Source organism: Stenella coeruleoalba (assembly GCF_951394435.1).
Source record: "Stenella coeruleoalba genome assembly, chromosome: 2".
Taxonomy (NCBI): Eukaryota; Metazoa; Chordata; class Mammalia; order Artiodactyla; family Delphinidae; genus Stenella; species Stenella coeruleoalba.
This window is the reverse complement of record NC_137147.1, coordinates 146,354,227-146,372,291: the sequence shown is the minus strand read 5'-3', so window position 1 is coordinate 146,372,291 and position 18,065 is coordinate 146,354,227. Positions and strand designations below refer to the sequence as shown.

Below are 18,065 nucleotides of genomic sequence, written 5' to 3'. Positions count from 1 at the left end.
CTCTCATGCTGTCACTCACATCCTTCCATGAATTTAAATCCAACCACGGGTTATTATTTCTGCCATAGGCCAATGAAATTATCCTTAGGGATGACAATTCCTTAAAGGTCCTTAGGGATGGATGGTCTATATATTAAGTAACATCTATGGTCTCTGTCCTATTCATTGAGGGGTATTCTTTGTATCCAGTGGAGTTGAACTAGTGGTTTTTGTCCACTTATCCAGGAGCCAAGTCATAATGCAAACAGTCAGCGGCTTTCTGTATGTTGCCAGGTGGCCAGGAGTCCATACCCCAAACCGCCATAAACAGTAGGCACAACCATCCGCCCCTGTTCAGGAGAGGCCCAGGACTGAGCTAGCAGAAAGACTGAATTACTTACCACCTCTAGAGTGGGTCCCACCAGGCCAGGGACGAGCTCATGGGCAAGGCTGTGCAAGGAAGCGCTCTGTACCATGCCTGCCCTGCGGATATACAGAGGACTTCAGTCTCCTGCACTGTCAATCTCTCAGTCATCATGAGCTCAATTATGCACCGACAACAGCAAGAACAACAACAACGACGACAACAAAACAACCCCCAAAACGCTAAGGGCCACAGACTACCCTGGTGGAGGGACAGCCAACTGGAACCATGTGTTGAGAGACGAGGTGCTGTCCTGAGCATGTGTCCATTACGGGCCTGAGCTTTGCCTCTTTCCTCAAACATTCCACTGAAGCCCACGGGAGAGCCACAGCAGGACTGGAGAGACAGCAGGACTGGGCCCTAAAAGTCAGGCAACCAACAAATTGGAGGGGGTTGCTTTTGGTTTTTTGTTTGTTTGTTTGTTTTTTGGTTTTTTTGCTTTTTATGTTTGTTTTCTACAAATACAGATAGACAGACAGACAAACCCAAGAGCAGATTTCAAGAATCAACTGAGGCACAAGATAAACTACTTTGATGGTACACAGATTTTTTTTTCCTCCAAATTGTTCACATGAAATCAAAAATTTTCAAAGCATAAATAGGAAAAATTGGGGGACACGTCTCTGTCGGACCTGAATTGTGCCGTAAATATCTCCATTGCTTGCCTTAGAAGGATGCCCAAACACATCTCGTAGGTAGCACATATCTGTGGTCTGAAATAGTTATCAAATTCTAATGACACTCTTAAATCGAAAGTCTAAATAATATGCTGGTCAAGTACAGTGAAAGTTGACTGCCTGCCATCAATGACGTATTGGTTTCATCCTGAGAATCAAGGCACAGCCAAACATCATTGCTCAGAATGCAGATCACAACACTTTACACTGACGTGAGTTTGTAAACTTATGGTGGAGTTCAAATGAAGGCAGTTGATGAAAGCAGTTGAACCTGAGAGGTGGGAATGAATACAGAGGATAAATCCAGCACACATTTCCACATCAAACTACCCATGCCATTTACCAGGGCCCCCAAAGGCCACACGAGCGGCAGCGCCTAGATTCCCCGTCAGTATCTCTGCTCCACAGACACAAGTACAAAACGGCCTAAATCGTGAACTAGTGGTGAGGAAAAGGAGACCAAAGTTTAAAAGAAATCAAGGTGATGTTTCCTAGAAACATACCAACTCGTCTAAGAAGGATCCAGAGTAAGGGTGATCAGTAAGTAATTAATTGATCCTCCTGGCTAGATTTTATGTTTTTTCTAAAGATGAGTGGCTTGAATCGCTAGAATTTATCACACTATGTCTAGACTCTCTTTAACACACACTCAGTACAAACAGGTGGAGGTGTACCACTTCCGACCACTACAGGTAGAGAAGTATGACCTCTGTTGACCATGGATCACAGCTGAAACATTAGTTTATACTTGAAAGGCCACAGCAGCCAGACATATGCGAATTCCAACTCTTCAGAAAACTTTGGACAAAAATAAAATGCATTACTTACATGTATGCGTCTTCTTTGTTACTGAGATACCTAGAAGAGAAGAAACAATGACAAAGGTAAGAAAGGAGCCTGTGTGCACTTCTTAGAATGTACATCATCCCCAGTGTACTCAGAAACACATTTTGTTCAGATGGGGATGCAGGGGCAAGATGCATCTTCATCTCACATACAGCATCACTGGATCTACCCCAGTGTAACAAAACTATTAACGATGGGGCCAGCAAGCATGGCCTACTGGCTTAAGAGGTTCTGTGGTAAAAAAAAGTAGCAACACGGACAGTAATTAAACAGAGTGAGAGAAGACTTATTTTTTATCTTTTTATTTTTTAAATTAAAAAATTTTTTTTGCATTACGTGGGCCTCTCACTGCCGCGGCCTCTCCCGTTGCGGAGCACAGGCTCCGGACACGCAGGCTCAGCGGCCATGGCTCACGGGCCCAGCCGCTCCGCAGCATGTGGGATCCTCCCGGACCGGGGCACGAACCTGCGTCCCCTGCATCAGCAAGCGGACTCCCAACCACTACGCCACCAGGGAAGCCGGAGAAGACTTATTTTTCATTTTAAATAGGGGAGACGATCATGTTTATAGGCAGAGTGGGGAAGATTTAAGGCACAAGAGTGTGATGCCAACTTACTCAGACAAGAGTGAACTGAGCCATAGAGCAATTAATGTGCTCTGGCCATTGACTTTGTGTTTACTTTTTAATGAAAATGGCTCTTCGTGCTCACATGAAGCATCACTTTTAATGGTGAGGGAAAATACATCCACAAACTGTACCTCTCTGTCTATACTTGTTAAAGTCAAAGGGGAATGACGGCTACTTCTTGGCAAATGGCAGCACAATGAACAAAAACTATATGAAAACATAAGGGGCTCATGAGTCAGCACCCTTGATACTTCTAAGATGCTTTATAGAGAGCGGGTGAAGAGTGGAACTGGGCAAGATTCTGCACATAAGACCGCAGAAAGATAACGTGAACGCACACTTCAATGCAAACAGTGCTATCGCCACTTCAGAAGTGCTCCATTTTGAATTCTGTATGCTTCATTCTTCTTGGGGGATATTCTTGAGACCAAATAGGTTCAAAATCATATAGCTCTTGAAAACATTTAGCCTGTGACTAAGAAGTGTGGTAAACCTTGTGTGTCTTTTTTTCTTTCAAGTTATTAAAATAACTATTTAACCCTCCTCTGGAAAGTAACTGTTGAAAAATTTGGCACTGTTGAAAAATTTGGCACTCAGATCAGACCTATTACTTAGCTATGGAATGTATCGGACAGGGAAGAAATCTTATGAAAATCCATGGTATAGCACAGGCAGAACAGCTCGGTGCTTTGTGACCACCTAGAGGGGTGGGATAGGGAGGGTGGGAGGGAGGGAGATGCAAGAGGGAAGAGATATGGGGACATATGTATATCTGATTCACTGTTATAAAGCAGAAACTAACACACGATCATAAAGCAATTATACTCCAATAAAGATGTTAAAAAAAAAATCCATGGTAGACATAAAAAAAAAAAAAGCTAGTGCCAAAATTGTGCACCAAGACCAAAATCACACACTTGTTCCCCCACAAATTTCCACAGGACTTATTTAGGGAAGCTGAAATTACACAGCCCAACTCCAATTCTTTTTCCCCCCCTTTCTATGGAGAAAAACACAACTATTGTTTTTCATCGTGTTTGACTTGGCTTCACATGGTGAAGTTAGAAGCTTCTGCAAAGAGTCTTGAAGGCTCTCTCACATGGGAACTAACCAAAGGGTTTGAGTTTTTGAAATAAACATTTTCATGGGAAGGGAACTGCCCCCAACAGGAGCAGTGAATCAAATCTGAATACCACTTGCAACTCCAGCTCATGACACCAGCACCAATAAATGGATACTTTAGTGTTCTTTCAGCATTATGAGAGCTATATGTGTACTTTCCTTAGGAAATGATGCTTTTGGTAAAATCACTTTGAAGAGAAAGTGCTTATGCTGTCACTCCTGATTATTCAGAACCTTCACACAATTGGATTTAACACAGCCCCAAACAGACCTATCTATATTCGCTGAGTGTGGAACTATTTTCTCCTGACATCCAAAGGCCTGATGAAAATACCACTGCTTTGACTTTTCTACTTAAATTTATTATACAGTGTGATGCAGTATTCTCATCAAATATTTTCATGACGATTATAATGATAATAGATTTTGAAAATCTTTCCAGGAAAGCTGCCTGATCCTTGAGATCACAGCAGCACGGAGCTAAAACTTCTCATTTCTGTCTCCAAGAGACAGCATGACTTCTGTAAAAGCACAAACTCGACCCCTCAGTTTTGTTTAACTGCCAATTAGCGATCAGTACAGGTAATTGGGAGATATATCTACACAAGAGTTGCCAGATTTAGCAGAAACAATACAGGATCCCCAGTTACACTTAAATTTCAGACACTAGCAATTTGTTGTTTATCTGAAATTCAAATGTAACTGAGCATCCTGTATTTTATCTGGCAGCCCTAACCTATACAAATAAAATGTAAATTATATCTATCACATGCAAGGAAAAACATAACAATAAATTAATAGATACACTTCTATGGAGAAAGGCTTAAAAAACACATCCCTCTCACAAAAGCAATATTTTTTAAAGTGCATTACAACTCCTAATTATGGACACATAACTGTGCCTAATATTTTCTTTTCTTCAATGTTTTTACTTAATAGCCATTATGAAGAAAAAATTCTATTTCTCTAGGAAAAGCAAACGAACTGAAACAATGTGAACACACAAAAGACAAATTTAATGAAACAATCAGAAAATTTATTTGAATTCCCTTCCTTCTCCTCTCCTGAAAAATAACTGTGCTCACACTAATGTCTTGTGTCTCTCCTTTCTCTATAGAAGCTCCAGTTCTTCATATTAACTGACTCCACAGAAGTGGAAAAAAAAAAAAAAATGTCCTTCTCATTTCACAGATGGGTCAACTAAGGACAATTTAATCATCACAATAAAAAGTTTTCTGTAGAAAGTTAATATCTGATGGGAAGTGAGTCCATGGTATGTATTTAAAGCTATCTAAGGAGGTAAAAGAACTGTACTCAAAAACTATAAGACGCTGATGAAAGAAATTAAAGATGACACAAAAAGAGAAAGATACATGGTGTTCTTGGATTGGAAGAATTAATATTGTTAAAATGATCATACTACCCAAGACAATCTACAGATTCAATGTATTCCCTAACAATATACCAATGGCATTTTTCACAGAACTAGAACAAATAATTTTAAAATTTATATGGAAACACAAAAGACCCCAAATAGCCAAAACAATCTTGGGAAAGAACAATGGAACTGGAGGAACCACGCACCCTGACTTCAGAATATACTACAAAGCTACAGTAATCAAAACATTATGGTACTGGCACATAAACTGATACATAGATCAATGGAACAGAAGAGAGAGCCCAGAAATAAACCCATGCATTTATGGTCAATTCTTCTACAACAAAGGAGGCAAGAATATACAGTGGAGAAAAGATAGCCTCTTCAGTAAGTAATGCTGGGAAAACTGGATAGCTACATGTAAAAGAATGAAATTAGAACATTCTCTAACACCATATACTAAAGTAAACTCAAAATGGATTAAAGGCCTAAATGTAAGACTGGAAACCATAAAACTTCTAGAGGAAAACATAAGCAGGACACTCTTTGACATAAATTGTAGCAATATTTGTTTTGGCTCTCTCTCCTAAAGCAAAGGAAATAAAAGCAAAAATAAACAAATGGGACCTAATTAAACGTAAAAGCTTTTGCATAGCAAAGGAAACCTTCGACAAAATGAAAAGACAACCTACTGAATGGTAAAAAACATTTGCAAATGATATGACTGATAAGGGGTTAATATCCAATATAAATAAATAGCTCATACAACTCAACATCAAAAAAGCAAACAATTCAATTAAAAAATGGGCAGAAGACCTGTATAGGCATTTCTCCAAAGAGGACATGCAAATGGCCAACAGGCACATGAAAAGATGCTCAACATCACTAATCATCAGGGAAATGCACATCAAAACCACAATGAGATATCACCTCACACTGGTCAGAATGGCTATCATCAAAAAGAACACAAATAACAATTGTTGGTGAGGATACAGAGAAAAGGGAGCCCTTGAACACTGTTGGTAGGAATGTAGACTGGTGTAGCCCCTGGGGAAAACAGTATGGAGGTTTCTCAAAAAACTAAAAACAGAACTACCAAATGACCCAGAAATTCCACTCCTGGGAATATATCTGAATAAAAAACAAAAACACTAATTCAAAAAGATACGTGCACCCCAATGTTCATAGCAGCATTATTTACAATTGCCAAGATAAGGAAGAAACCTATGTTTCCATCAACAGATGAGTGGATAAAGATGTGGTACACACACACACACACACACACACACACACACACACACATACATATATAATGGAATATTACTCAGCCATAAAAAAGAATGAAATTTTGCAGTTTGCAGCAACCTGGATGGACTTGGAGGATATTATGCTCAGTGGAATAAGTCAGACAAAGAAAGACAAATACTGTATGATATCACTTACATGTGGATATAAAAAATACAACAAAACTAGTGAATATAACAAAAAAGGAACAGAATCACAGATACAGAGAACAAACTGGTGGCTACCAGTGGAGGAGAGGGGCGAGAGGGGGAGGGGATTAAGAGGTACAAACTATTACATGTAAATAAGCTACAAGGATACATTATACAACATGGGGAATATAGTCAATATTTTATAATAATTACAAATGGAGTATAACCTTTAAAAATTGTCAATCACTATATTATACACCTGTAACTTACATAATATTATACACCAACTATACTTCAATAAAACCCAGAAAAACCCTGGTATAGATAGTGCATCTAATAAGAGTAAATATTAAAAAAAAAAAAAAAAGATTTACTCCCCAAAGCATATCAGTCAGCAGTCAGCTCTATAACTAATTTAAACCTACAGGGTCCTGTCCCCCAGCCTTAGCTAAGCCGGGAATCCCCACCAGGGCCTGGGTGAAAGAGATACTTGAGAGGTCTGTGTGCCCTGGTTTGCAACCAGCAACCATTTCTTCATCCCCCTCCTCCTTAAATGGGATGGCTGGGTCTTCCGTTTCTCTTTCTTCTCATTTCCCCAGAGGCTGCACGATTCCTGTCTTTCTCGCCATAGAGCTCATCCTTTCTGAAATCACAGCAGTCTACGCTGTCCATCTTTGTCCTCAAGTGGAAGGGGTAAGACTTATCCAAACCTAATGCTACTAGCAGTGACACTGAATTGACCATTCCGGGAGAGCTGGGTTTTCTAAAGATAAATTATGATGAGTGTTTAGGAGGCAAATAGCTCTAATTCTACCCAAAAGTGGAAAAGAATAAACTTTTTAAAGGCAGTTTTTTTTTTCACATCTTTATTGGAGTGTAATTGCTTTATAATGGTGTGTTAGTTTCTGCTTTATAACAAAATGAATAAGTTATACATATACATATGTCCCCAAATGTCTTCCCTCTTGCGTCTCCCTCCCTCCCACCCTCCCTATCCCACCCCTCCAGGTGGTCACAAAGCACCGAGCTGATCTCCCTGTGCTATGTGGCTGCTTCCCACTAGCTATCTACCTTACGTTTGGTAGTGTATATATGTCCATGTAAAGGCAGTTTTTAAGATAACTGGATTTGGAGTCAAGTTGACCTGAACTTACATTCTTAGTCCATCCACTTTCCTACCCAAGGCTGAGAGACCTTGGGCAACTTACTTCACTTCTCTGGGCCTGAATTTCCAGGTCTCTACAATTGTATACAATCATAATAATACTCAAAAGACTGTTGTGAAAATCCATACAAAATAAGGATGTGTAAAGACCTTTACAAAGTGGGAAGTGTGATATAAATGTTAATTATTAACTTTCACAAAAGGTGGGCAATGCACACAGTCTTACTTTAACAAAGGTGAATTAGAATGTTCTACTGAAAGCTATGCCATAGCTACTCATGACTTCCTGGGTTTCACACTGACTCACAGCCCGGGATTCTGATTTTCAGACCAAGGGCTCTGACTTCAAAATTCATATCTGCTGGAGGAGAGCATAAGACAGAGAACCGAGTTTCTAAAAGCAAGTGTACTCTGTTCTAGACCCCAAACTCCCCTGGACTCGACTCTCTAAAATCAAGGGAAGATACTTGCTCACGGGCAGGTAAGCTAAGTGGGCAAAGGGCTTGGATCACCACCACCAAAGGGTGTCAAACCAAGTCCAGATGTTGTGAAGGTTTTGATATACTTCCCAATGCCTGGGAAGTGACACCAAGATCCTTCCCCAGAGATTCACAAACAGACCACTGAGCAAGAGGCATGCACGCCACAGAGACTGGGACTTCGTGGAGTTGTGGAAGAGTGATGGGTGGAACCAACTCTCTAAATGCAAAGCACTCACAAACCGTGAACCAAAAGTGACCTTGCTGGATGTTTTAGGAAAGTCACTTAACTTCTCTGGGCCTTAGTTTTCTCATCTGTAGAATGAGATAGCTGAACTACACACTTTCTTGATTTCCCTTCTAGAGCCTTGATCAATGACTCCTTGCCGTGCTTTCAAGCTAACAAACCAAACTTCCTCTAAGCAACAGGCTGCCAGATCTACTTCTCAGTGTGAAAAAAATCTAATGTAGCTCACAATCAAGGGCAAACCCCCTGAAACTTTTTTCTTTTTGCTTTTAAAAACCAAAGAAGAAAGAAGGCAGTATCCACAAAACGTTGTATAAGTAAAAGATACACTTCTTTTGGGTGATATTTTTAAATTATCTGGGCTAGAGAAAAATGGTACCTTTTGATAAAGTTGTGAGACTCATAATCTTACCCAGCCCATCATATATATATATATATATATATATATATATATATATGGAGAGCGAGAAAAGCATTCCCAGGTAATGTTTTAGAGTAATTTCCAACTTAACACTATGATAACAATTTTAAATTGACAAGTAATATCCTTAAAATGAAGAGGAAAAAATCTCCACAACGACCCTCCCCAAACTAGGACCTCTAATACAGCAAGATTCCCTGACTCTATTTAGCCGACTATGCTTCAAAGTAAAGCAAAGAAAATGTCATGAAAATACCACAAATTTATCACTGTCAGGGTATCAGCAGTTTCAGAGTTACAGTTATGGCAAGAGTAGAGCACTTGAGGGATAGAATCTGATTTTTCCAATCAGTGCCAAATCTTGGACCAATTAACTTCCTTGATGGACTTCTTATTGTCTCTTGGTTTCTAGGCAATTGTCTGGGTACCAAGTTTATTTTAACTTTTTTCTTTTTGGTAAGAAATGGCATCTTTCCTCCTCCCCAGACATACCAATTACCACAATGGCATTTCCAGAGGCCCTGCATTTTGGACAAGTGCCTAGCTACAAAGATGTCCTTTTGCCACCTTGCTAATATTCAGCCTGTGTGCCTTCTCTTGTCCTCTCTCACAATTGTTGAGACAGAGATATATGCAACATGTATAAGTTCTGTGTTAGAATAAAAAACAGAAAGAAAAACAAACACAACAAAAAATATGTGAAATAACAGATACGCACTACCATTATAAAAGAAATAAACAACAAAAACCTACTGTATAGCACAGGGAACTATATTCAATATCTTGTAATAACCTATAGGGGAAAAGAATCTGAAAAAGAACATATCTATATATGTATGTTTATATATATATATATGTTTTATATATATATGTTTTATATATATTTTTTAATATATATGTTTTTTATATATATATATATTTGAATCACTTTGCTATACAACTGAAACTAACACATTGTAAATCAACTATACTTCAATAAAAAAATACCTAAAATAGGACACTGTGCAGTATTTTTCTTCTTTTTGTTTTTAAATAGATCAGTGTTTCTCTATTTCAAGTGAGTGTGTGTGGCAGGGAGAAGGAGAGGTGCTGAATGATAATTAACAAAACCTGTTCTGTAATGGGCCAGCTTGTTACATGCATGTACACAAGCCCCAGAACACTAACTCTTCATTTCATTTCTAGAAAAGGAGGTCTCCAAATACGAAGGCCTTTGCAAGATTTATTCTCCCTCCTCACAAGACGCCTGCATTAAATAAGACGCCCATTATTCAAGCCGTGGTCTTGGGAGAATGGCTTAACCACTCTTGAACCTCTGTTTCCTTATCCATAAAATGGGGATAAAATTCTCAGTGCTAGGTTTATAGTAAGACTTAAATAAGGCCATTCACGTGGGACACATAGCAGAGTGTCTCTTTCCTTTTAAAGATGTTTCTAATTGCAGATATTTTGCACTGGATAAACAGAGAGCTACCCCTTGGGTGAAGACAGGCAATACCCATTAATTAGAGCCCTGCTGTTACAGAGACGGATAATCTGGTAAATAAACGTTTGAGAGCAAGGGCAGAACTTTCAGACTAAAATCTGGAAGATTAGACCCCCCTCCTGCCATAAAACCAACAAACACAGTGATAAGGTTGAGATCGTCTGGGTCCACCTGTTCCCTCCTGTCCTTCTCTTTCACTTCCTCATTGTAAGGAGCTGGTAGTTAAAACAGCAATTTATATGCAGCGTAAGAACATGAGATAAGAATCAAGGCCCAGCATGTAGGCTTTTTTTTTGAATGGCTAACAATTGTTTCATAAAGAAAACCTATCACTTTGTGCTGGCCTGTGTCCCTGCTCACCCCAGTCCTGACTTGTCCCATGAGCTTGCTCTATTCCACACTGTCAAGGAGAGAATCAGTGCAGGATTCAGATCAGGAACACAGCCCGAATAGGGCCTCGCCAAACAAAATGATGTTACAAAACAATGTCCTTGTCTAGGACAAAAGAGCTATTAATGATAATCAGTACATATTATTGAAAGTGCTCCAAGTAATCTCTGGACTTTGTTTTAAAAATTCTTAATGGACACTAATGCTTAGGGTTCACTTAAAAGAGAAATAAATTATGTGCCAGGGTTGCAGGGACCAAGGACAACACTAGGAAGGCATCAAAACATTAGCAACATTACGACAATCAAACATTTTTAATTGCATTAAAAAGCCTTTAAAAGGATTGCGCTCAGCGGTTCCCCGGATCTGTCTCTTGCTTCAACAGTGTTTGGACGGAACAGACCCAGGGTCGCCCTTTCCTCCAGCTTCCGACCACCCCCCAACCTTCGGAGTCAGCAACTCAGCTATCCTCGGTCACCGGGACCAGCCAACACCATTTTTTGAGCCGAACTCCTTATTACCGATCAACCATGAGCTCCCAGATTCGTCAGAATTATTCCACCGAGGTGGAGGCCGCCGTCAACCGCCTGGTCAACATGCATCTGCGGGCCTCCTACACCTACCTCTCTCTGGGCTTCTATTTCGACCGCAACGATGTGGCTCTGCAGGGCGTGGGCCACTTTTTCCGCGAATTGGCCGAAGAGAAGCACGAGAGCGCCGAGCGTCTCTTGAAAATGCAAAACCAACACGGCGGCCGCGCCCCCTTCCAGGACTTGCAGAAGCCATCTCAAGATGAGTGGGGTAAAACTCAGGACGCTATGGAAGCCGCCATTAACACGGAGAAGAACCTGAACCAGGCCCTTCTCGATCTGCATGCCCTGGCTTGTGTCCGTGCAGACCCCCACCTCTGCGACTTCCTGGAGAGCCACTTCCTAGATGAGGAGGTGAAACTCATCAAGAAGATGGGTGGGGCTTCCCTGGTGGCGCAGTGGTTGAGAGTCCGCCTGCCGATGCAGGGGAACGCGAGCTCGTGCCCTGGTCCGGGAAGATCCCACGTGCCGCGGAGCGGCTGGGCCCGTGAGCCATGGCCGCTGCGCCTGCGCGTGCGGAGCCTGTGCTCCGCAACGGGAGAGGCCGCAACAGTGAGAGGCCCGCGTACCGCAAAAAAAAAAAAAAAAAAAAAAAAAGAAGATGGGTGACCACCTGACCAACCTCCACAGGCTGCTGGTCCCCAGGCTGGGCTGGGCGAGTATCTCTTCGAAAGGCTCACCCTCAAGCACGACTAGGACCCTCCGGAGCCCAGTGGCCTTTGAGGAGCCCCTCTGGTGTTAGGGCTTCTTCTTGAAGCCCCGCTCTGTGGCCAGTAGGCAGCTTGTTAACCACACTGGAGCCCTCTCCCAAGCCATGGACCAAATGGAAACAATAAAGCTTTTTGCAGGAAAAAAAAAAAAAAAAGCCTTTAAAAGTCATTTAGAAATACTAATTATGAAGATAAATTATACTTTAACGTGAGGTTTCTTTTATGTTAGATTTGAGCCTAGGTTGAGCTGTTTCGATGATAATACTTCAGCTCCTTTACCAATCGAGGTACTTTTTACAACACACACACAAAAATTAATTTTAGTTTGAAAAGTGGTTATGGGAATGAATAAGAGAAATTTTTTTCTGGTTTTTGAATTTAAAAAAAATGTTTATGATTGCACTCCATCTCTAGGTCATATTTCCTGACATATGTGCCCAGAAATACCTTTTAGTTTTGGGCAGGCAGGACAGAGCTATACACTCTTTCAAGTCCTCCCTTTATCTTTGACAAAACAATTCCAAGCACAAAACATCATTCCTGGTTCCCCAGCAAAGGCAACATCAAGAGACCATCAGTCTATCCTAGAAAGAAATTTTGAGACTAAACTTATTTGGGAAACATCCACTTTCTCTTTTAGAGATGACTATTCACTGCATTATGAAAAGTCCATACCTAGGGAGGGTAATTTCTCCTCTTATGGCTTGCTGGTGCCAAATGTATGATTAGCACTAATGGACAGTAAGAATAATAAGAATCTTTGTTCTTTCACATTGATTTCCTTTTATCAAGTCTCTATCCTGAAAATGGAGTTACCCATTAGATATTACTTGGTTAACTTAACTTTGATCTTGGAGAGCTCTGGGCAGAGATGTGAACTGACAACTATTAACACTTCCAGCTTAGCCTTCTGAAATTGAGTAGTTTTATCTTATAAGTGAATGATCCAACTCAGGTAAAGATCAACGTATTTTACCATGCTTTTCCAGGAAACGCTTTACTTATATGCCTCTGAAATCTGTTGAAATTGTCTATCTTTGCTACTAACAGGGCAGGGACGGACTTGAATGATCTGTAGGTGACATGCTTGGATGTTGTCAAACACGTGGCTCTAGCTTCAATGCCCCAAATCAAAGCTACCAGAACTGGTTGGACAAGGATGACCCAAAGATTATGGAGTTGGGGCCCCAAAGCAAGTCAGGCTTCTCATCTATTATGTCCTTGTATATGGATACTCCTCACATGTTATGTCCTTGTATACTCAACATAATCATACCTCATGGACCATGGATCCTGGTCAGCATACCAGATCAAGGCAAATAATGACTGAAGAAATGTCACCTGGTCTGCAGCCATCCCAAACCAAAGTCTGCTACTGATGTCAGAAGCATGGATAAAGCAAGGGTATACTAGTTATGGCAAAGGAGGAAACAATTCCATGGGTTCACTCGTGTGCTGAATCACCTAGAAAGGAGAGGGAATCTTTTGAAGTGGAAACAAGGGGAATTTGGCTCTAAATTTGGAGGAAATGAGCTCTACTCTCAGAACTAGGGTGAACTAAAAGCCCCAGAATCCACTGGGGTATCAAATAAGTATTTAGAAGTGGAGAGATGGCTTCAGTTATTCCGGAATGTACAGGATACCAAGGGTCTGTAAAGGTTTCTAAAAATGTCAACATTATTATCATCTTGAAGAAGAAAGACAAAAAGTCCAATTAAATCAACTATCTATAGCCTTTCCACTCTCCTCTGATGACAATTTTTGGCAATTTGTCTGGATTGACCACTGCTGGGTGACAATTCAAGAAAAGAAGGTAGTTGCCAGGGCATTTACTTTGCATTCACAGAATTTATCGAGTGTGATAATTAGATGCAGAAACTCTTCTCCCATATGAGATTTAGAGTCAGGAAAACTGGATCCCAGGTCTAGCTCTGTCACTTGCCAGCTGTGTGAGTTTGGCCAGAATACTTCATCTCTCTGAGACTCAGTTTCCTCATCTCTGAAACAAGGGAAAATTTTTTTCTCCTTTCATCTGGCAATGCAAACACTGGAAATGTAGGCTTAGGAAGTAGTTATGGATGAACACCAGGCTTTCATCACAACATTGTTTCTATAAGCAACACATGAGGGGGGAAACCACTCACATGTCAACAGTAGAGGAAGAGTTAAGTAAACGATGTCTGTTGACATAATGGAATACCCTACCATTATTAAAATAATGAAAACTTAATTGCGGGCTTCCCTGGTGGTGCAGTGGCTAAGAATCTTCCTGCCAATGAAGGGGACACAGGTTCAAACCCCGGTCCGGGAAGATCCCACATGCTGCGGAGCAACTAAGCCCACGTGCCACAACTACTGAGCCTGCACTCTAGAGCCTGCAAGCTACAGCTACTGAGCCCACGTGCCACAACTACTGAAGCCTGCGTGCCTAGAGCCTGTGCTCCGCAAGAAGAGAAGCCACTGCAATGAGAAGCCCATGCACCACAACGAAGAGCAGCCTCCACTCACCGCAACTAGAGAAAGCCTGCATGCAACAACAAAGACCCAACGCAGCCAAAAATAAATAAATAAAATAATTTTAAAAAATTAAAAAATCTTAATCGCAAAGAAAGATGTCTTAAGAAAATCAAAAGACTAAAAAATATACACAAGATTAATGACATTGGTTATCTCTGAGTGGAGGAATTATGAATGATTAGTATTTTATCTTCTTTGTCTATGTTTTTTAAAATTTCTATAATAAAGCTGTACAAATAAGATTTTAACAATAAGAAAGAAAAGTCAATATTAAAATGAAATAATGAATGGAAATGTGACTTAATATCGGTTATCATCACAATCATCACCTCTCTGGGACCATTAGGAGACCCAGTTTCCTATGGCAACTACTAATTGCATTACACACTCCAGGGAACTCTATCTGAAGTCTTTAGTATATGTGTGATGGCATAGCTGGCAACTATAGGAGGGCCCCATGGTGATGGGCAATCTCATAATACAGTTGACTCTTGAACAACTCAGGGTTAAACCACATATAACTTATAGTTGGCCCTCTATAACCATGGTTCCTCCACATCCATGGGTTCAACCAACACTGGACCATGTAGTATTGTAGTTTTTACTACTGAAAAATATCCGCCTGTAAGTGAACCTGTGCAATTCAAACCCATGTTGTTCAAGGGTCAATTGGACTTGGTAAAGTAGTAATCGAACCACCAATCAACATGCTGATGAAGGTCTGAAAAATAAGCCTTTTTGAGTTCAATGTATAATGTTCTAGAATGCAGTGAGAAACCTGGACTCTGACGTTGGACAAGCCTTGACTCCTGGGCAAACAAGTGTCCTTTAGCTACCTAACAGAGGTTTTGTTTATCCTGATGACTAAGGGTATCTGACTGTGCTGTCAGCACATTCTAGCATTCAGGTCCCCCATGGGTTTGTGGAGACCTCTGCAGAGCATGTGTGGTCTCAGACACTGATCACAAATCCCTCAAGACAAGAGTGAGCCCTTTTGTCAGTACCCCCTGAGAACTCACTGGGACTCAGAGCCATGTCATGTGAAGAGCAGGATCTTTGGAGAGAGGAGACCCAGGCTGCAAGCCCGGCTTCACCACCAACAGTGAAGTCATTTCACTTTAGGCAAGTTACTTAGCCTGAGCTGCAGTTTCAATTTCTGTGGGATGGAGGTAAGAATACCTTCTTTGTGGGGCTGTTATGGTCATCAAATGGAACACACACTGCAAAGCTGAAAGCTGTCAATGGTTCTTGAACTCCATTACCTAAGCAAGGTATCTTACAGCAATGCGTTGGAATGTCTCCACGGAGAAGGGAATGAAAAAAGGCCTATATGTCCTTGGACTGCGGCATTAAGGTGGCACTGAGCTTCGGAACAAACTATGGGTTCTTTTTGAGACTGATATATCTTGTCATAATTTGTTTGATTTCAGTTAGCACAGCCCGCCCTCCCTCTCTCCCTCTCTCTCTCTCTCTCTTCCTGCTTCTTTTAGTCTTAAGAAGATTGTAATGGCTTGAGTCACATTCCCCAAGAAGATATGTTCAAGTCCTAAGCCATGGTACCTGTGAATGTGACCTTATTTGGAAATTGGGTCTTCACAGATGCAGTCAAGATGAGGTCATATGGGATTAAGGTGGGCCTTCAATCCAGTGATCGCTCGCTGTCTTTACAAGAGAAAGGAGAGGGATATTTGGATACAGAGACACAGAAGACACAGGGAAGGTCACATGAAGATGGAGGCAGAGACTGGAGGGATGCAGCTACAGGCCAAAGAATGGTAAGGACTGCCAACAACTATCAGAAGCTAGGAGAGAAACTTCTAGAAATTCTCCCCTAGAGACTTCAGAGGGAGCACGGCCCTGCTGATTTTGGACTTTTAGCATCCAGAACTGTGACAGAATACATTTCTGCTCTTTTAAGCCACCCAGTTTGTGGCAAGTTGTTACAGCAGCCCCAGGAAATTAATACAAAGGTCCAGGAAACTTTAAGAGTTTATCTTGACAGTACTCTGGAATTTTTCAAAAACAGGATGTGGCAGTTTTCCTGCTACCCCTTCAAATCCATTCTCCCATCTTCCATGGCAGGCACATTTTATTTTATTTTATTTCATTTTATTTTTTTAAAAAATTTGGCTTTGCCATGTGGCATGTGGGATCTTAGTTCCCCGACCAGGGATCGAACCCACGCCCCCTGCATTGGGAGCGCAGAGTCTTAGCCACTGGACCACCAGGGAAGTCCCAGCAGGCACATTTTACATAGGCAGACAGAGGGCCAGTTAGAGTTTGCATTTCTCAGAGTCCCTTGGGGCTGGGTACAGCCACAACACTAGGTAGTCCCCAAGAATTGTGATCTGAAGGAGGGTGTGTAACTTCCATGTCACTTAAAAGGAAATGAAGGAAACTCCTTGCCCAGATCTCCCCTCTCTCTCTTCCCGTGGACTGGAATTTGCATGAGACCGCCATCCAGTTCCAACCATGGGGGAAGGGCCATCTTTGGAGGCAGGACCGTGGAGCTCATGAGCCAGGCTTCCCTGGCAGCCTCCACTGGCTCAAACCTCACAGGCGAGAGAAGCAAATCCCTACCCCATAGAGGCCATTGTGTTGTTGGGTCTCTTTGCTACAGCAGCTTTTAGCCTTTACCCTAACAAATACAAATGATTAGGAAGGAACTCTCGTTTACAGTTTAGAAGCACCAAATGTTAGATCTGGAAGAGTCTTAAGAAATTGTACCTCTCCCTGGATAAGGACTCAGGAACTTTAGGGCCTGAGAGCAATTAGTGATTTGTTCCAAGTCAACCGGCCAGTGAGAAGCAGGGCAGAGAATGGCGCTCAGCTCTGCAGGCTCTGAGGCCTGGCTGTGTTCAAGTCTCCCCACAATCATAGAAGACACCTCAACAGACCACCCACATCATTTGGAAGCATCACTTAAGCTAGACCGAAATCAGATCCCGTCAGCCCCTTGCTCAAACTCCTTCCATGGCTCATCAGGTCCTCCACGACCCAGCCCACCTGGGTCTCCAGCTCGTGTCCTCCTCTCTCTACCTGGCCTAGCTCACTCTTCTACACTTGGATTTTCTCTGAAGCTCTGAGCTTGCTCTGGCCCTGAGTACTTTCTGCTTATGACTCCCTCTGCCTGGTTCAATTTTCCTCCAGATTTTCCGAGTCCTCCCTCACATCCACTCCTATCTCCGCTCACAGGCCACTTCCTCTCAGGATGCTGCCCGACCAGCTCATCCAGAACTGTGTTCCCTGCCCCATTCTCTACCTTGCTTTACTTTTCACAGTTATTTCTCTTCTGACACTCTATTAAATAGTTGACGTATGTCTTTCCAACAATGTCAGCTCTTGCCGGCTGGAACTTCGTGTTCCTGATTTATCACTGAACTTTTTAGTGCTTTGAATGTACCTGGCACAAAGGATAAGCTCGAGAAAATCTGTCCAGTGAACGAGGATGGCTCCCCAAAGCTATGCGTCTAGTTTACCGATTGTGACCCCAAAGCTTAGTCCTCCAGAAATGTACAGAGAGCCCAAGGGGAATATAGGTGGTGGGCCAAGTGCTAAATGAGACGATTT

The 18,065-nt window shown here is 41.7% G+C and overlaps 1 protein-coding gene across 7 annotated transcripts in view; it reads right to left on the bottom strand.

The window, feature by feature from the left end:
* The window catches only part of RORA (RAR related orphan receptor A), a 1,120,706-nt gene that overhangs the window by 183,859 nt on the left and 918,782 nt on the right, over positions 1–18,065 (bottom strand). For 6 of the 7 annotated variants that reach the window (XM_079912654.1, XM_079912652.1, XM_079912651.1 and 3 more), the window contains one exon: positions 1,909–1,938. In XM_079912654.1, the coding sequence (XP_079768780.1) occupies positions 1,909–1,938 (30 nt within the window). Of the gene's footprint in view, positions 1–1,908; positions 1,939–11,301; positions 11,602–18,065 lie in introns of those variants that run through there. The other variant, XM_079912657.1, reaches the window with a different exon arrangement.